At 40.6% G+C, this 21150-nt stretch overlaps 1 protein-coding gene across 2 annotated transcripts in view; it reads right to left on the reverse strand.

Annotated features, from left to right (window-relative positions):
- The window catches only part of LOC309572703 (macrophage mannose receptor 1-like), a gene marked incomplete at both ends in the record, with an annotated part of 55121 nt that extends 43128 nt beyond the window's left edge, over nucleotides 1–11993 (reverse strand). The window contains 4 exons of one of the 2 annotated variants that reach the window (XM_082281139.1): nucleotides 1801–1962; nucleotides 5788–5961; nucleotides 7821–8222; nucleotides 11933–11993. In XM_082281139.1, the coding sequence (XP_082137265.1) occupies nucleotides 1801–1962; nucleotides 5788–5961; nucleotides 7821–8222; nucleotides 11933–11993 (799 nt within the window). Of the gene's footprint in view, nucleotides 1–1800; nucleotides 1963–5787; nucleotides 5962–7820; nucleotides 8223–11932 lie in introns of those variants that run through there. The other variant, XM_082281140.1, reaches the window with a different exon arrangement.
- Between the last annotated feature and the right edge of the window lie 9157 nt (nucleotides 11994–21150).

The following is a 21150-nucleotide window of genomic DNA, read 5'->3' on the forward strand; positions in this document are numbered from 1 at the left end:
TCTCTTAAGTGGAGAAATGTGGATTTGATTGATAGACTACCAGATGGATAAGGAATTGGCTGGGTGTCTGCATCCAAAGAGTTACAGTCAGTGGCTTAGAATCCAAATGGAAACCAGTAACAAGTGGTGTTTCTCTAGGGTCTATATTGAGACCAGTATTCTTAACATCTATGTCAGTCACATAGACAGTGGGATTGCGTGCACCCTCAGCAAGTCTGCAGATGACACCCAGCTGAATGGTGCGTTTGACTCACTTGAGGGAAACAATGGCAACCAGATGGCTTCTGACAGGCTTGAGGAGTAAGCCCATATCAGCCACATGAAGTCCAACAAGGCCAAGCACCAGGTCCTGCCCCTGGATCATGGAAATTCACCATATCAATATGGACTAGGGGATGAATGGATTGACAGCAGCCCTGCAGAGAAGGAGTTTGGGGTGCTCATGAATGAAAAGCTGGACATGACCCAGTCACGTGCACTTGCAGCCCAGAAAGCCAGATATGTCCTGGGCTGCATTCAAAGCAGTGTGGCCAGTAGGGCAAGGGAGGGGATTCTGACCCTCAAAACCCTGCTCTAGTGAGACCTACTTGGAGCTCTGCATTCAGCTCTGGGGTCCCCAGTACAAGAAAGCCATGGATCAAGTCCAGAGGAGGAAAGAAAAATCATCAGAGGGCTGGAACATCCCTCTTGTGAAGAATGGCTCAGAGAGCTGGGGTTGCTCAGCCTGGAGAGGAGAAGGCTCTGGGGAGACCTTGTCATGGCTTTTCAGTAAATAAAAAGGACTTCTAAGAAATTTGGAGGAAGCCTTTTTACCAGGGCTTGTAGTGACAGGACAAGGGACAACAGTTTAAAAATGAAAGAGGGGAGATTTACATTGGATACAATGAAGACATTTCTTACAATGTTGATGGTGAGGCCCTGGAACAGGTTGTCCCGAGAAATTGTTGATCCTTGTCATTGAAGTGTTCAAGGTAAGGTTAGATGGGACTTTGAGCAACCTAGTCTAATCCATGATAACCTATACCATGGCAGAGAGGTTGGACTAGATGATGTTTTAAATGCTCCTTCCAACCCAAACTATTCTCTAATTCTTTGATTCTATGAATTTAGAGAGTACAACTCATAGCTTATAGTATAGAATATTTTATCATTCAGCTGATGTAACATATTCAAAATATTTTCTCATCTACTTAATAGATGAATTAGTGGACTATTTCATGTGTGTACACAGGCTGAGAAGGTAATAAAGAGGACTTTCTCAATGCAGAATGTAAATATATTCAAGTACAAATTTAAGAATTTTCTCATAGAAGTTTGGAAACTCCTTCCAAAAACATTGAAGGAGATTGAAACTGAGACCATTTGTGAGTCATTTTGTTTATTAGTTCTTTTTCTTCTCATATTGTAGGATATACTGAAGATTCAATGGCTTTAGTGAAATAGGTAAAACTGCTGACTAATACACACTGCAAAAAGAGTGCAAAAAGGATGCAATCTTGGTATCTACATCTTCAGTTTACAAACTACGTTGCATTTTTCTGCATTCCAACATTCATTCTTTGTTGCCTGCATTACTTAATTGTATATTTTATGTTACTCTTAACTTATGGCAATATTTAATCATGATAAAATAAATATTATCTGTCCTATATTTGCAGCTGAATCATTCAATATAACTATTTCAATTTACTAACTACCAGAATTGAACAAATATAAATTTTTAAGATGGAACATGCCATATTAGTGTCACTGTTGCAATAATATGCTTTGTAAAAAACATGATGGATGATATTAACCTACCTGTCAGGTATGTTTGTTCATGTAATTCTGTGATGCTTAATAACTCTGCCCTCTGCTGTTGACAGCTTTTTCTTGCCTGATGCCATTTCAAAGCTGTCTCAGAGTTTATCTGGTACTGGACATTTGTTAAAGGATCTGTGTTCCAGAAATCATTAGTAGTAACTGTAGAAAGAAAAGAAAATGCTGTAACTCATCATGAAACCAGATAAAATATAGAAAAAAAAATTGCATGGCAAAAGCCACAAAATGCCTGAACACTGCTATAGACAAATGGCTTGAAAGGAATCCTGAAGTTCTCTAATGTAATAGTAGATCCAGGGCAGCAGACAGGGAATGAAACAAGGTCACCATTTTCTCTGGTACAACAAATCTTCTGTTTAAGGTAAACAATGAGTGGATAAAACCATGCCAAAATAGTTGACTTGTGAATGTGGAGAAAAAGACTAAAAACTTTCAGGGTGATGCTAGCTAAGGTGTATATCAAGTTGACCTTTTTTCTGAGATAAACCCGAAATTTTCTTACTAATTTGGGTTACTATGTAAAGTGGCTATGTATTATCTTACTGTGGTAGTGGTAATCAGACCCAAGTGCTGAATGAAAAGCTGACATCATCACCATCCAGCTCACACTTCCCTGCAATTCCTGATTTCTTAAGCATGTGTCTGACATAGCATGACTTTCTCCTCCACCACACAGCCTGACTGAACTCCCTAAATACCTGAACTTGGCACTTTTAGGCAATGTTGGTGAAAGCATCATCCAAAAGGACCCAACACTAGAAGTTACCCCAGAAGGTACCACACTCTTTACACTGCTGCAGTCACTTCTGTCTCATCTCAATTGTATCTCCACCAACAAGCAACAGAAAACAGTGTGATCTTGATCTGCCAAAAATGGAACCTACATGAGGTCCCAACACTGAGCTAAATATCACATAAAGGGAATAAAGTTGCGTGACAAAAGCAGAACACAGCAGAAATCGCTGCATGTCTGCCAGCAATGAGAAAACAACTGAAATTCCTGAAGCCTTTATCAGCTTGTCAAGTTGTCATCTCAGAAAAAATTGAGAGAAAGAGGTTTCTTTTGAATTCAGAGCACTCAGAAAACCTCAGTGTGCAAACAGAGGGAAACAGTACAATAAGCAAAACTCAAGACAAAGCATGGTACCTGTAAAATATCAGGAGGTCACTTAACAGTTCCACTTTTTCTGTATTAAATCTGATTATCTGTAGGTAATAGGAAGCGTTTCTTTTCAAATTATCTTTATTTTTTAAAAGAAATCAAACATAACCTACTGTAAAATAATGACACTTCAATAAAAATGGGGACTTTCATCTGATTATCTTTATCCACAAATCAGCTTCTGTCAAAAATATTTTGTAACTATCAGAATCAAAACTTCTTTGCTATACTATGTTCTAAAAGACCATAAATCCCTGTGCACAAGGTTGGGATAAAATGAATATTGCAAAAGTAGCAAAATCTATAATTCAATAAAGAAAATTGGCTCTGACTTGATAGTAAGTGGTTTATAAATCTCATGCAGTTATTACAAAGAAGAGGTAAACAAGTCTTGGGCATTCATCCAACCTTCCACCTCAGTTCCCCAGTCTCATAATTTATAGCTGAATTCCATATGGTGCTCGCCGGTGGAATTTTGGCCTTTCATAAAAATAAAACTCATTTCTAAATCTCAGAAAATCTGCTTTTACAACACTTGAGTTTTAAGATATCACATGTCTTTTCAGTGCAGAATCTTGGAAAATCTATATGCTGTTGTTTAAAGCTTAGTTCCCCAGGGAAAGAAAAAGATGAATCACTTTTCTGGAATACTATATTTTAGTATCTAAGCTAAATTAATGTTCAATCACAACTGTCCTTAGTACAGAAGTAGAAAATTAATAAAAATCTGAACTCTATCCCTACACAGACGAATTCACCATGCATTTATTCTCTGCAGTTTTTGTTTCTGTTCTAGTCACCTGCATTTTTATGCATGGCTTAGAAGGCTTTCTGAATCCTTCGTTAAAACTATGGCTCTTTCATCTGTCAAGAAAGAGGCCTCCATGGACTTCTTCCCACTGGAATAGAGCTATAGGTACACACTGAGTCACTCTCCTAATGGTCGTACACAGTGCAACCTGTTTGCTTCCCCAACACCTTCTCTGCAGTGCAGCACACAATTCAAAAAGTCATGGTGTAACCTATAAAGAAGCAGAATTTTCTAGGCTACTAAAAATTGTTTGTTGTAGCAGCAGCACTTCTTAGCTCCTTTCCTAAAGGAGATTTAAGCTTAAGATTTAACCTCAGATTTAAGCTTCTGCTGTTACTGTGTGAGCATCTCTTTCTAAATCACCAAATAAAGGGTCATAATCACAATTATGGCGCCACCACTGATAAAATTTCTCTACCTCTGTTGATTGTAATAACTGTTCCAAGTATAGCTTCATGCCCTCTTCATTTCGGAGAACATTTGAGGTGGATTTGGTCACAATGAAAAGGGACTGGGTCAGCCACAGCCATTTCACTGAAGGTCCTGGCCCCCATATGAGCAGCTTTAATAGTTTGCATCACATATTTTCATGCTGGCATTCTTGGTCCCCCGGACAGTTTAAGAAACAGCAAACACTTTATTCGTAGTAAGTAAACTTTTACACATACAGACTTAAACATTCTATTTTTAAAGGTGTTGCTGAAGTTTATTAACTTACCACTCTCTCATATCTCACTCTTTTTTTTTCATAGGGATGACTAAAAGTTCTTCCACCATGGAAAATATATGACCCACACTTGAATATTTTATAGCCAGTACTGAAGAATCAGGAAGGAAACATGCAGGCAATCAGCATAAAGCAGCTTTTTCCAAACACAATCACTGCCATCTGAATGGATTTCCTTGAATTATGCCGAAGAATTAAACAAAATTTTAATGATGCCTCCTACTTTTTGTACTCAAATAATACTAGGCAGGGAGCATTCTTAAGTCAACTTTGCTTGTGCTTTATTAATGGGATTGACATTCCCAACATGTTTTTATTGTCTTGAAAATGATACTGGCATAGGAGAAAAAAAAAAGTGCTGTTTTTATTCATCTGAAATACTGAATGCAACATTCATGAAAACCAGGCAAGGACATCAGTATTTTGTCATCAAACCAGTTAAGATCAACCCAAACACTTTTCTTAACATCAAAGGAAAGGCGTATTTTTCTCCTTAGCTCTGATTGCAACCAGCTGGAGCTTTACACAAAAACACAATAATAAAGAAGAAGGGAGGAAGAAGTGCTACCCTTCTCAGCATGACAGAAGAAGCAGCTTGCAGACAAAATGTTAAGTACGTATTTTACAGAGGCCCAGAGTAAATTCATTCAAATTTAGAAGAATTCAAATACATGCAGGCATAAATGACTCCCATTTACTTAACATAAGATCAACATTTCTAAATAAAGCTCTGCATATTCATAATACTGCATTTTAAACTCCAAGTATACTCAAACCAGGAAATTTAGAACACAAATGCTTCTAACTGAGTTAAAAGACAGAACTAAAATACAGTACACAGATTTGGGAAACACTGGGATGTAGTAAAGAGTTTATGAAAGCTCTTTTGTGTCTAGAAGGCAACTCATTCTCCAAAGTAACTTTAATTTTCAATTAAACTGTATTCTAGCTTCCAGGTTTCTATTTATTGGCCTCCTGCATGTACTATTTATGCTAATGTAATATCTTTACATTGAATTTACTTTCTCTTTAAGTAAATGGTGTAGGTAGAGATTCCGGCACATGATTAACGTACTTTCACCCAGAAATAACTGGGCAATGTTTTTTATGCTGGGTGCTGTATTTGGATATTTAGGTAGCTCTTAAGTGGAAAGCCAGCTAAACAGAGACAGAAACTGAACCATTTCAAACTGTAAAGCACGTTATGGACATATTTCCAGGCAGCTGTGTAACAGCACAGCAGAATCATGAACGGAAAAAGCTTACATTTTGTTGGGCAAAATCCATACTTCTTGTCGACATCATAGTCGGAAGTGGTTCCACACCAGAACCATCCATCTGACCTGCCAGCATCTGTGCAGTCAGCATACCATTTACCACCAAACTTAAAAGGAAATACACAAGGGGCTCCGTTGTCATTTCCTTTCACTGTGTAGGTATCTAAGGAGACACAACAATTCAAAAATGTACGAACATTAATAAGCATGGGATATATAAGTGTTCATCTTTATGATCCTATTACAAAAGCAACTGTAGCAACTGTACTAGAAATGGGACATTGATCATCTTACTCTAGGTCTAAGCTAATATTCCTGTTCACAATGAGACAAATTGTTGTTGCTAAGGGAGACAAGTGACCACAACTGACTGAGCCAAAATAAGTACATTCCTGTGCTAAATTTCCCATGCATAACAACCAAAAGTACAAAATCCACACAATTAAGCAATTTTTTAAAGCGCAAAAAAATGTTGAGTGTTCCGTCAATAACTCAGTCAACTGCTGATCATTTTAGACATGGAAGAACATGTACACGTAAACTTGAAAGATATATACCACTGAGTGACTCCAATATATTATGCCCAAATAAATTTTATATTTGTATCTAAAGATAATTCTTGTTTTATCAGAAACCCGACTCAATGAAACTTAACAAAGTGGCTATGATGCCTTTTCTTGGTCATAAAATCAAGACTCAAACACGGTTAGAAGGGAAAAAGGGATTTTACCTTGGTATTTATTTTAAGGATCCTTAGGTGCACTACGTCCAGGTGGAATGCACCCCAATGCCCACCGCAATGCACACCCCCCAAAAGATCTGGTATAACATTATAGGTTTTATTAATTAGCATATCTATCAAAGATTCCCTGGTGAAAGGCTCGAGTGAGCCCCCCTCCCCAAGGAACCTTCCCCTGGATGGCTCTATCTTAGTTTACAGAATGTGTTCTGGGGAGGACCTTGGGGTCTGGGGCACACTAACCCCTACCTACGAAGCTTCTAGAATGTTTACTCTCTTAGCTGAACAAACAAGTCCAAGAATGTAGGCAGAAAGCACAAAGAATACAGAAAAGGCAAAAAATCATCATGGCATCAGCTAAAGCAGCTTTCTGTGTGTGCACATGTAATGTACATGCATTGACGGAAGGACATACGGGGGAACTGTACTTGACAAGGACTTTTGGAGAGGTGACATGCTATGGTCACTGTCTCAGAGCTGCTAGAAAACAGAGGAGGAGGAAATAGCAGGACATTATTACATCTCCCTCCTGCCTTCTTTCACATAATTTGCTTTGCTAGGGTTCTTCTATTCTGGCTTTTGGCCAAGGACTAGTACTGTAATCAGCCAAGCTGTAAACCACAGAAACTGCACCCATACCTCCCTCTGTGACCATTTCTGTTTATCAAAGAATACTAAATGGGAAGTCAAATGTATTCCCAGATACCCATCATGAATATATATAGAGATGTATTATACACAACTTTTTCAAATTTAACTGTTTAAAATATCTTATTTCTTTGTCTAACATTTTAGCACCAACTCTGAGACTCCCTTCAAACACCTAGGAAGACATATATTGGAAGTGAATATATCAAGAGCTAACTAATATCTTACAGATAGTTAATATTTGCACCCAAAGGAAAAAAAATATAACCAACAGACTATACATTTACACTACATCTTTCTGTACACACATAGTAAATAGTAAAAGCTATCATCAACTGTTGTGTAATAGTTATACACATGTTTTGAATAACCATAGAATTTTCTATTCTCTCCAAATGAATCACTACCATGCATGGTTAATCATCTATCAGCACTCTGACAAATTTGACAAAAAACTAAATTAACCCCTCAAAAAACAAAAAGCACACACTCAATCGTGTATTGTTGATTGCATCTGAATTCACATCCATTGATCATTAATAAGATTAAGCAAATTCTCCTACACATAAAAATATTTTAATTAACTACACATAAAAATGAGTTTTAAATACAGAAGTGAATTTACAGAACTTTACCTTCATAGCCTCGAGAACACAGATCGTCTGTGGTTCCGTAGACTTTCCACCTACTCCATAAACCAGATCCCTTGTACAGCATAATATTCCTTTCCTGTTTGTTTCCATAGTTGAAAAACAAATCTTCCCCTTGGATTGCAAAGAGAGTCTCATTTCTGCATTCCCATCGCTGAAGTTCACTAGCCTTGTCACAAGGATACAGAGTGATCGGAACCCAGTCTTTCTTCGAAGGCACTCCCAAGCACAATTTGAACGCTATGCTCATAAGCTGGTGATCTGAGACCCACCTGAATTTTTGTGACTCATTTTCTTGAACGCAAGGAGCAACAGTCACTGAATTAGAACTTTGAGCCAGTACACAGCGTTTGTGATCTTCATTATATATTAAGAAGATGCTAGTATCTGTAAGAAAAATAACACTGGAATCATTTGGGTTGAAGTAATCTTACCTACTATCTAAATGAAATATGAATCTGGACCCTCCCCTTAAAATCTCATCATCTGTTCAGCAAAAGAAGATGTGGAGTACACCTGTTAAAGTGGCTCTACAATGCAACTAGTTCAGATGTGAGGACATTTCAACTATTTTGTGTCAGTGAAAGCATCTACACACAAAAGCCCAAGGCAGCAGAGGTGTAGATTAGTGTCTCCTTTAGGTTTAAAGCACGGGTTAAACTGAAGAGAGAAAACACACTCATGGTATTAATCCAAGCTGCACCCATGGGAGTTACTGAAAAGAGGGAGAACGGACACCGTAGAGAGCAGATCCTGACACTGAACTGTTCAGCAGCACTGGCTCCCAGGCATGGGGAGATGACAATAGTCACTAAGGGCTTCAGGCTCCATTTCCTTGCAGTGGGGAGCTCTGCTCTCAAAAGCCCTGTTAAAATCTTTAAAGTATTAACTGAGTGGGAGGATATGTTTTTAAGCTTTATACACAAGCTACTTGTAGAGCATATTTATTTTTCACTTCAGTCATCGGTGACTTTTTCTTACATCTCTTCCTTATGAATGAAATACTAACAGCAGTGGGATTTGCCATCACAAGGTATGCCTCTTCATGACTTATGAAAATATACAAAGCTCTTCATAGCTTCCCAAGTTATTTTTCCCTCTTAGTAAACAGTGATTCTCAGCATGCATTTTTACGTATTCAAGGTTGATTTCAAAATTGTAGCCACTTGAAAAGTTTTTAGTGTTTTTACACTTGGATGTGCTATGAAGTGTAATATTTCTGAGCTGATCTTGCTGAAAGACTTAAAATTCTCCTCTCTGATCCACCTGAGATGCATTTTAGCACAGTAACTTAATCATGTTCTTTCGTATAAGGTAACAGGATGCACAACATTTTAAAACTATATTTTAACCGGGCTATGAGCTAGGAAGGAGAAACATTAATTTATTTGACTCTGGGGATTGAAGCTAATTAAAACACTATTTATTTTAGTGTATTACTACCAAACTAAACAAATTCTATAAAGGAGAAATATTTAAGGGGAAAACAGGTTAACCACAGAAAAATTTCCCTTCTCTGCTGAGTCTCTAATGTGGAAATTATCATACTTTTCTGCAGAAGAACAACCTGGGAACAAATAACCTCTCTCTCAGAAAAAGAGCTGACCTAGACTTATCTCATCTATAGTTCAGCTTCCTTCTCTTGTCCTTTGGCTTCCAACTCACTGGGAAGTAATGTAAAACTGATGAGCACTGGAGGCAGAAATTGTTGTCTTTTGCCAATCTGTTTTACTCACAGACAATACAAGGAAATGTATAATTATCACTGCTGGTGACAACTTCTTTTTATTCTGCTTTTCTACTAGCATTTAGCACAATGTTACTGTAAACTGATATATGCAGTGCTTGCAACTCCTCTTTTCCTGAAATAGTGTTTAAAGCTTCTGGATAAAAGAGATGTCAGACAATTTCACATGTGTAGAAAACACTACCAGATTTTTCAAACTGCTAAAATTGTATTTGTGGCCTAAAATAACATTGCTTATTTTCTGGTTCTTGTGGTGTTAAAGAGAAGATGCTATGCACATGAAAAAGGTATCCCTAAGATACTGGATTGCTGCATCCAGCAATGAAGGGGTGCAGAGTTCTGACTTCAGAAACAAAATTAAAAATCTGAACAAAGAGGTCTGGCCGGTGGGGATGGAGAGGGGGACAAAACTTAGGCTCTCTACTATTCTGACAGTGCCTTTTACAAAGCTTTAGAAGGGTGTACACCCAACACACCTGCTTATACAAGGGCCCCATTGCACATTCCCAGTGCAGGGTGTAGTACGTATGTAAGCAGCTAAAGGTCAACACAGCCAAGCAGGCAAAGAAAAGAAGTTGACACCAAAACAGGAGAACAGGAGGTAGCAGGATGCTGGAGCAAGTGTGGCTGAGGCTGTGATTGCAGGATTTCATTTCCCTCAGTATTATTCCTCTCTAGTCCATGGCCATCAAGCAGACTTGTAACTTAGTCCCGTATTGCTCCAGTTTACAGCTTTATTTCTGTTTGTTCTGCTTTCTTGGTCACCGAAAGGGGATTCCCATAAAACAGTATCCATGTGAGTATTTAGATAGTCTAGGAGAAACAAGCCAGGTATTTGTGCAGCACTTCCTCTGCCCTGCCAACTCCTCTCTGTAAACACTTGATAACACTCTTGCCAACATGATGAGCCATATCTGTAAAATGGGCTGAGAAATACACATATCACCATTAGCTGTGTTTCACTGTTCTGTAGCAACACTTGCTACAGAGCTCTGTAACAGGTGCTGCTCTTCACTACAGATGAACCGTGGGTGGAACACTTTAAGGTCCACCACAGTGTGCTCATGAGTACCACAGTGTTAGTACTTTGAATTAAGCCTATTTCTAACAGTAATTCATATTTTGAAAGTTACAGCTGGAAGGAAGTTCTTTAAAATGCATAAGAACATGCCAGGCTTGGGAAACAACTTCACCATTACCACAACCAGCCATTCAGGGACATCTAGCATCTTTTCCCTCAAACGTCCCAAGTAGGTCCCAGTAGAATTTTTCTCACAGGTTTTCATTTTTCTTTACCCACCACTCTGTGACTATTTGCTTATCCATCTCTGGCCCCAAGTTGTATCTTAAGAATTGTGCCAAGCACTTCAGAATCTCACCAGTGTCATTTCCACAGTAGAGATTTCCAGTGTGCCAAAGTGGCTCCACACTCTGCAGCACTTGCAAACCATTACAGATTATGTGAGTGTAAATAAAGAAGTAACCCATGAAGCCAGTGAAGTGCTGCCAGTGTTAAACACTAACGGAGAGCACCAGAAGAGCACCCCAAAAGCCAGGAGCAAAAGAGGAGGGAGCAAGGAGGCAGCAAGCAGGTAGGATAACTATCTTCTCTACACAGACTCTAGCTTACCAGTCAGCCTAAACTGATTGTTGCTAATTACATAAATGAAGAAAGATTACAAGGCCGTGTTGTGAAGTTTTGCATCAGTAGATCTTAATCTAGAGAGCAGAGGATGCTGAGAGGTTTTCAGGAAGGTCAGGTGAAAAACTTTCACTGAAAAACAGTTGTGAGCTGGAAATCATGGTAAGTCTCAGAGCAAGTGGGTACAAACTCCAGGTATCACCGAGCAGCACAACTTCCCCGTTTCCACACCTCTATCCATACCAGCACCTCAGCTACCTTGAAATCCCCCCATGAAAGCCATCTGCCAAAAGCAGGGCCCAGCAAAGAGGAGGGCAGGCAGAGCCCCAGTACCAGGCACGTCCGCAAACCTCTGCGTGAGCAGGTCTCTGAGAGAAAGCTGGGCGATGGTATTAAATCAATCGGGGACCTAGCAGAGCAGTGGGGGAAACTGAGGCAGCGCCAGTGACAGCCCTGTTCGGCACCCTCAGCGCCACGGGTACCCAAAAGTCCGCCCTGCCGGGCAGCTTTGCCGACCGGGCACCTCTGGATGCGGGAAGCCGCCTCCATCAGCGCGCCCGCCGCAGTGAGGGTTAAAATGGTCCTGGGCTTCACCTGCGCTCTTTCCCCACGCCCCCCGCAAGCCCCAGGTCAGGCTCGGCTCTGTGCCTGCCGTGACCCCTCATTTTTCGGCTCGCCTCACCCCGCACAGCCCCTGCGGGCACTTACCCAGCAGCGGAAAAACCCGGGGGAGAAGCCCGAGGAGAAGCAGGAGCAGGGACGGAGCCATGGCCGCGGCTCCGCCCGTGGCGCCCCGCGGCTCAGAGGAGAGGGCGTCCCGCCGGGCAGGTCCTCCGCACTTGTGAAGGGCTGGTGGATCAGGGGAAAACTCTGCGCTCCAAATGATAAGGAAATATCCTGTCACATGGGGCGTTTTGAAATAACAGGAATTCGCTGTTCAAACTTTGCTTTCCTAAGCTGATTTTTTTTCCCGTAGCGAAGGAAAGAGCCTCCTTCAGGCATGTGCAGGTGATAAAGCGGTGATAGCTGAGAGGAGCGCTGCTTTTTTTGTTGTTGCCGTTGTGCGTGGTGTTTGTTTTTTTCTTTTATCCCCCAAGCGACTCTGTCAGCGTTGCATCTGGGTCAGTGGTTTGTCTTCCAAGAAAATTAACCAAACCCGCTGCGAGGGAGGAGGACATCCCTCTCCTTTCCTTCTAGGATAAGGAAAGGCGAAGGATGAGGGGTAAGAAACCCAAGTCTCAGAGAAAACCCCTGCTCGAACGACCAGGTTGCTCCCCAGAGCAAGGACTGCAGAAGGAGCAGCGACCTAGTTTTGGGAACCCGGGATCTGGGTTGCGCCCCCGTCCCCATCACTCCTCCCCCAGGCGCTAGCAGGTCGCTCCGCCGGGAGCGGGGCGCGGCCGGCGCTCGGGGCTGCCAAGGAGGAGCCCGAGAGGACGAGGGAGCTTAAGAACCCTAAGAGGCATTGCTGAGCTCCAATAAATGAACTTCAGCCGATTTGTTTGTTTGTTTATTCTACTGACAGTGATAGCTCTATTTGCTGTTAACAGGACTGAAATCTTGCTCGTGAATCAGTGTAAGATAGAACCTTGCCTGCTAGCTGGGTTTCACAAGCTGAAGCACCTGCCTGGAATTAAATGGTCTTTCTGAAAAGGTGTTTTTAGAGCACAGTCTGCCTTCAGGTTATTATGGCTTCTTGCTATGCTGGATACAAGACCTTCCCCATGTGATTTTTGTGGAGAGCAGTGTATTATTTCTTCGAGATCACTATCAATATACAGTCTGAAGAGTCCCAAATGGATTGAAAACATCAGTCTTACTGTTGTTTTACATAGAGAGGCTTTTATAACATCTAGGACTTACTGGGTATTTTGATGGGGCATACATGAGGATCAGGGGGCACCTTATTGCTCTCTACAACACCCTGAAAGGAGGTCGTAGTGAGGTGGGGGTCAATCTCTTCTCCCAGGTAACAAGTGACAGGACAAGAGGAAGTGGTCTGAAGTTGCACCAGGGAAGGTTTAGACTGGATATTAGGAAAAATTTCTTTGCTGAAAGAGTAGTCAAGCACTGCAACAGGCTGCCCATGGAAATGGTTGAATAACCATCCCTGGAAGTGTTTAAAGATGTGGAGATGTGGTGCTTAGAGGCATGATTTATTGGTAGGCTTGGAAGTGCTGGATTAATGGTTGGACTCAATGATCTAAGAGGTCTTTTCCAACTTTAAGATTCTATAATTCTATGAATCTGCAAAGCAACAAACCTACCATGCGTATGAAGAACTGTCATGCAGCAGCTGTCCCTGTGCTGTCATGCACTTGGAAATCTCTGATAAGTATTAAAAAATCTTCAAAAGCCTCCTTGATGGAAGTTCTGGGTGGAAAAGTACAGCACATGCAGGGAAACACCAATATGAGATTAGTATGGAAAGAGGCGGAGCAGAGTAAGAAGGTACTTTGACACTATTGTAAGAGGAGAAGAAACAATGGAGATGAAAACCAAGCTCATTTGAAGTCAATGAAATTCCTTCAAATACTGGAAAGGATTCCAGACAGGCACTTCAGCTGTGTTGGGTCCTCTTGGGGGCTACATAAGGGGAGTAAAGAAGAAGTGGTTCATAATTTCTCTCAACATCTGTATAACCACATAAAGGTCAGGAACAGCCTGGCCCAGGGACAGGAGGTGGGAAGTATTTCAGCCATAATCAGCAATGTTCTGTATTGTTGTGTTGATGAATTGTCATGTGGGAAACTTAATCTCTTGCTGTAGTGTATGGCAGATATTTATTTTTCCCTAATTATGTGCAAAACCTAAAAGCCCAGGAAAACATCCAGTGCTAAAAGGAACAAGTCAGAAGACTCAACAATGCTGCTGCCCTAACAGAACACTGCTATTTCTAAGACCAGCACTGAAATTTTGGGCATTTGTGGTATTCTTTTGGCTCAAGATAAACAGAGAAGGGAGACACTTCAGTCTCAGTGTTCAGTCTCAATGTAAGCAGATAAAACTGCCACCAGAGTCTTAACATGGTTTTGTAGAGACTGCTTATGTGATGGTTATGTGCAGCAAAGGCTGCATGTAACTTGAATATATGTGTTGCACAAATAGGCAGAAAAAGGGAATTAAGGAGAAGAGTAGTGATAACTCTTTGGCTGTCAGTGTCTGTACCAGGAATGAGCTATACTCTGAAGTGACAGAAGAAACTGTATTAGGCTATTCCTGGAGTTTCTCAAAACTGAACTGGCCAAGCTGCTGAGCAACTTGATCCAACTCAGCCCTTCTTTAGAGAGGAGGTCATGCTAGATGACTTCCCAAGGTCTCTTCCAACCAAAATGAGACTTCAGAAGAGCTACTTCCAAGAGAAGTATTCCAGCCTCCCTTCCTGATCTGAAAGCTGCCTTTTTCTCATTGTCCCTTAACACTCACTGGAGATACTGGAGATAGTACCCGTCCAAAGCCATTTTGACACAGACGTGTGATCCATACATATATATGTCTATGTGTGTATACTTATGCCTACACAAAGCCCCTGTCTAGAGCAGCACAGGTTTTGATGAGGTTATTCACGTATGCTCTGTGTCTCATCTGCAGCACACTCATCACTAATTATATCTGGATCTGTCTTCCTCTTTCATCATGCAAATACATGACTCGTATATTCTGATCTGATACAGTCAAAGGGAAAGATTTTCTCTCTTTTGAGACAAAAGGGGACAGCAAAGTCTCAGGCTGTAGTGATTTGTAGGCAAAAAGTTAGCAAAAGCTCAATCTGCTGAATAACTAATGACAGGGTACATGTCCTAGATAGACATATGTTTTCATCTCTCCCGTGGGTAGAAAGCCAGCTGACATTTACACAGAACAGAAGGGCTTGAATTCTCTGAGACAGGTTACACCCTCTCTTCTTCTGGCACATCCAGTTCTTGCAACTGGTCATTCTTCCTGGCAAAATACTCTGAAATCCTGAGGCCACAGTGGCCCTTGACTTTTACAGCTAACTGGAAAATGGGAAGTTCAGTCCTAAATGAAATCATATCCAGACCTGAAACATAATATGCCTGTATTGCATGTGTGGAAGAAAAACAAATTGATTACTATCCATGCTTTTACATTTGCATTCAAGATGTTTTGTGATGCTTCATGTGGGAGCCTGTATCTCTCAGATGGTGTTCCATAGTTATCTACACATTACTAATATTTGCACGGGTGCTGCAGTGGGTTACCTGCAATGGAAGCCTAAAACCCTTTCTGTATTTCATTAGTCATCCTGGAGTATTTAAATAAAGTATTTAAACATTCTCACACTATTGAATGATTTTGGAAAGAGAGCTTTCTAGAAGATTGTACTGTTGCAAAGAGATAATTAAAGTTAGACATTGTACTGGTTTTGACTGGGATGGAGTTAATTTTCTTTGTAGCAGCTGAGATGGTGATATGTCTTGGGTTTATGACCAAAACAGTGTTGATAACACAGGGATGTTTTAGTTATTAGTGAACAGTTTTGCACAGCCTCAAAGCCTTTTCTGCTTCTCATGCTACCCCATCAGTGAGCAGGCTAGGGTGGGCAAGAAGCTGGGAGGGCACACAGCCAGGACAGTTGATCCCAATGGACCAAAGAGGTATTCCACACTCTATGATGTCCTGCTCAGCCATAAAAGCTGGGGGAATGAGAAGGGAGGGCAGACATTCAGAGTAATGGTGTCTGTCTTCCCAAGGCTCTGATTTCCTTGGGAATTAGCTGAACACCTGTCTGCCACCGGAATGTAGTGAAATAATTCCTTTTTTCGTTTGGTACATGCAGCTTTTTGCTTTTGTTATTAAAACATCTTTATTTCACCCTCAAGTTTTCTCACTTTCACCCTGCTGTTCTCTCCCCCATCCTGCTGCAGGAGAGTGAGCGAGCAGCTGTGTGGGGTTGAGCTGCCAGCTGGGGTCAAACTACAACAGACACAGACTAAAACATTATTTATTAAGATAATTTCAAGAACTTTACCGTTCTGTACATTCTAATTAGTATTTAGGAGTGAGAGAATTTTTGTTCGTTTAAACCAGAATCTTTTTTAGAGTCAAAAGGAGTTAAAAGCTAAGAGGAAAATCACAGAAAACGGACAGAAATCTTGAATTTTCTCAAAGAATTTTCAATGACTGTCAGACTAAATGTATCTATCAAGTTGAGGAAAAATTACAGCACTGTTGTGTATGAACTAAAAGAGCAAGGACACAAACCTGTGAATGCTGGGTGTGGATCAACAGCCACCACAGTTTATTTCAAGTGTAGCAAAAGCTGAAGCAGACACATTTCTTCCATACAGGAGCTAGTAGAAAGAAGGGTTATGAACACTTTCAGCATTTTTTCATCTCATCTCTTGCTTTGCAAGGCTTAAGCTCATCTTGTTGATTTCTGCAAGCACACAACACAGCTAATAGGAACAGCGAACAAAACAACATGTAAGTAGGACACAGTCCAGCACTGGTTTGACAGTACCATTATCTCAACAACAAATTGTGCCCACTGGTGAGAAAACGAAAGGAAAAATAATGCAGTAATACACTGCCAAGAAATTAAATTCATTGCTCTGTAATTACTTGAAATCCCACCAGAAGAAAAGCTCCTCTAAATACACAAATGTATTCAGCCCCTACACATCCTAAAACAGCAGTACAGTCATCCTAACCTCCCTTTGCTGTCAGTGGACAGAGCAAAGGAGGAGCAAGAAATAGAGGACCAATTTAAGTGTCATACTCTTATGCTTGGTCTTACTTAAGTTGAGCCTGGGCCTGAATTCCTGAACATCATTGTGCTAAGCAGTACAATAGAATAAATATTAAATCAGAATGACTTTTTTTTCCTCAAGATAACACCTCAAGCCTTTATTGTGACACCCTACGTGTATTTCTTTTTTTAAAAATACCTTTTTTAAATTACATTAAATCCATGCTACAAATCCCCTGCAGCCAGAAGGCAGAAAGGGAGTTCTACTGTGGATGCATTTGTTGATCTTTGTGGTCTATTCCACTTTCTTTCTCATTCTGTAGTAATAAATCACTCCTAACTAACACTGTGGGAATTTTGCTTTAATTACAGTGTTCTACATGGCAAAGAGCTGTACACACCCAGAGCAGTGGGACCCATGGCTCTGTTATCTACACAACAGACAATTACTGGATTGCCATTTCTTATTTATCTAGGTACAATAATCCCTTTGATAAGACTACTTCTCTTAACAAAATGAATACACATCTTTAATCCTGGTCATAACTTTATGAGTACACCTGTGGTCTGTAAGATTTCTCCAAGCTTAATAATCACAGAGAATCATCAAGTTTGGAAGAGACCTTCAAGATCATCAAGTCCAACAATCAAAGTAACACCGCTATAATCTCCCCTAAACCAAATCCCCAACATCCAGACATCTCTTGAACTCTTCCAGAGGCAGTGATTCCATCACCTCCTTGGCCAATTTATACCCATGCCTAACCACTCTTCCAGTGAAATAAAAATTTGTAGTATCTAAAATTTGGAACTCAGTGGGAGTAGAGCAGAACACACTTTAATATAAACCCATAGCCTACTTATAACAGTTACCACCTTTGAGCTGTATGTTCATTTCCAGTTATTTATCATGGTTAACAGGAGATGTAGAAGAAGTACGGCAGTAAATATATGAAATAGTGTTTAATAAAGGATGAAGAGAAATAGTTATTTTAAGAAATGTGTGGCAAAAGATGATACATAACAGGAAAAAGTATCAGATGACAGGAAAAGATACAGAGCTGATTTGTACTTTCTACTTGCCATATCAAAATACATGTGCCAAAGAAAATCCAGGTTAATTCAGAAACAACAGTCTTCATATCCATTGTCATTATCAACTCAAAATATAGCCATGGCAGGAGCACAGGGTTCCTTCAAGAACTATCCTCCTTTAGGACAGAAATAAATCAGTAGGAGAAAGCATTTAAGAAGAAACTTCCAAGAAGGCAGTTAAGGGATCAATGGGTAAATGCCAGGTAGAGAGTCTGGGTTGGCTTTGTTAGCAGAGAAGAGGATTACTTACGGGTTTTTTGGCTGGACTTTTCTTAACTTTACTTCAAATAATCAAATTTTGGATGCAATCATAGGCCACACTCCTTAACCACAGATTCGATCCTGTGTCTCTGGAATAGGAAACTATGGCATCCCTGTAAGTATTAAGAGGATACTGAGAAATCTTTAAATCATTCTTTTGGCAAATCTTATGTTGAGATGTTGTTGAGCAATGTTTTAATACCCTGTACTGTAAATAAAAGTCTACAATGATGAGCATGCCAGTAAATCTATGCCTTCCTGAATACTCATTCATGATGGTTGCAGTAGCAAAATACCACACAGGACGTAAGAAAGGAAAGAGGTTTCAGTGCAATTTCCCAAAGAAATATGAAATTGAGCAATAATATTAATTTTAAACAGCATATATTTTTAAAACAGATTATAGTATCCCTAATGTCAGTCAGATAATTTTTAAAAATTACTGCTAGCCCCAAATTTATGAAATGTCACCCATGGTATAGGGTTTACCCATGGGTAGAATATTACATTTTTAAATGGAAATATACCTAATTTCAGTAAAGGCACTGAGAACTGCAGTTTCCTATCTGATTTAATGTTCAAACCTTCTGTCTGATTCAAAAATTCTTTAAGCTTACACTGTTAAAACATTTTTTAACCATTTTTTGCAGAATTAAAATTTTTTTTCAGAAAATTAATTCAGCAAAGACTGAAATATTATGAAGCATTATGTAAACTAAACAGTTATTGAGTAAACAATATCGAATCTTCAATATAGTAGGGGGGCAAATTAAATTTTATTTCAAAGATCATGTTTCTATTTTATTCTAATTTCAACAACAGGATTTTTATTTTGACAATATTTCCTGCAGAACAGGATAGAGTTTCCATGCCTCAATGCTGTCTGTGTCAGAACAGACTGAGCATCCCACTGAGTGACTGCCCTTTAGGCCAGCTCCAGCACCATGAGATGGCCCCTGTCCCACTACAGCTCGCCTTCTGTTTTGCTTGTAAACGTGCTGGCTTTGTCGCTCCTACGACCAAGACTGACAATGATTTTTTTAATTTGCTATTGTTTAGTCACTAAATAATGTCGTTTCCTTTAGTCCAAATTTGTTTATGCCTTCAGATGCAGCTCATCAGGTTTGTTTGAAGAGTGATTGTCGTTCTGGCTTCACAAGCAGCGGTGACTCCCCAGACCACAGCAGGCTGCACTGGCCCGGGCCCCTGCAGAGCCAGGGATGCCTCCCACAGCGCATTTCAGACCTGCAGCACGAGTCCTGTCACTGCAGTGTCACCCATGAACACCCACAGCTGGGCATAAAGCCAGTTCCAGGTACCCAGCCTCGTGATCCCATGTTTCACTCACCCTTACAAGGATGTAGTTACTACCTCCCTCCACTTGCTAGAGAAGCATATAGGGTGAAATGTATATTGAGTACTCAATATAATGAAATTTATGAGACAAAAAGTAGCTGAGATAATCTCAAAACTGTTCTACCCCCCAGCCTACTTCCAGTGAAATAAAGGCCATGTAACAAATTTATAGATTGTAACCTAAAGGGGTATGTGTGAAGGAGGGTGACCTGTGAGACAGGGGTAGAGGGAGGGAGGCTGGTACTACCCGGTGTGTGGGAGCAGCTCTGATAGAGGGAGCAGACCTGCTGGGGGGGAGGCGGAGCTGGGGTGTTGCTGAGTGCTGAGTGCAGGCGTGTTGCCTTCGCACATGCTGAAACACAAAGACAGGACTGGTGTAAAGCATATTTACTTATCCTTAATCCTTCTCTGGATCTCAGGAGCCTGCTGGAGTGGCAATAATGAACCTTTTCACTTTTTCCTCCATCTGCTCATCTGTAACTGAACTTCAGGGCAGCTTGGCTCCAAGAGATGAAGAGTTCACCACCTCTTCTTGATGCAGTGTCTCCTGCACAAGGCCTTAGTGGAACAACCATAAAGAGAAAACAGAAGTTTAAATTGCTCTCTTCCCCTTTTGAAGTTTTGATAACATAAAAGGGGTGAGTCAAAGTCTGTAGATAATAATTTCTGTGAAATTCAACAGTCTTGCCTTGAATTTTAAGAAGTTTGACAAGAGCTCCAAAGTTAATAAAATACGTAGCAACATGTTAAATACATGAACAGCACTATACCACCCCAAAGAACCTGCCACCTGAAAAGTGCTGGGTGAACCAGTACTGAAATGACTCAGGCCAGAAGCAGCTAAGTAAGGGACTCAGACTCCATTCCTCTGCATGTGCATGGTACATGGCACAGTCACCTGTGCCCCATTTCTCTGGTTTAAGACATGCTGATGTAGTGTCCTGAGTAGGTCTTTTAATCCTTGCAAGACAATGACGACTCCTAGGTGAGATAGTTACATCACGATAAAACTTGTTTGCAGATGGAGTGACTAAGTACAATCATGAAAGCTTTCCTCAGAAGAGCAGGGAGCCAGGTGGGCCTGAAAACCACATCAAAGACCAAAACAGAAGGCAGCAGCACCTGGGTCCTAGCAGAAAAATGTCCTGTCCAAGAAAACTATTCAGGGTACAGTACTTTCACAGTATTTTCTGTGATTATTATACCCCTTTTTTGCACCAGCAGTGTGGGTCAGCCCTCAGGCATATGGATATTGACAGCACTACAGGGCTGAGGAGCCTCATACTCTCTCCCCATCTCCCCTACAAAATAGTCCTGTACCTCCGCCCTGACCAGATAGCAGCAGTCCTGTTACCAGGAGCGCTTCATCTCCTGTATTCATACAGATACAAGTTGTCTATGGGTGACCTGGACTCCAACTTTTGTTGGTATTTCCATAGATGAACATTTCTTATGTAAGTTAAAAAAAAAGTAAAAAGTAAAACCAAACCAAACCCTGAAC

The sequence above is a fragment of the Coloeus monedula genome, assembly GCF_965178545.1.
Source record: "Coloeus monedula genome assembly, chromosome: 1".
Lineage (NCBI taxonomy): Eukaryota > Metazoa > Chordata > Aves > Passeriformes > Corvidae > Coloeus > Coloeus monedula.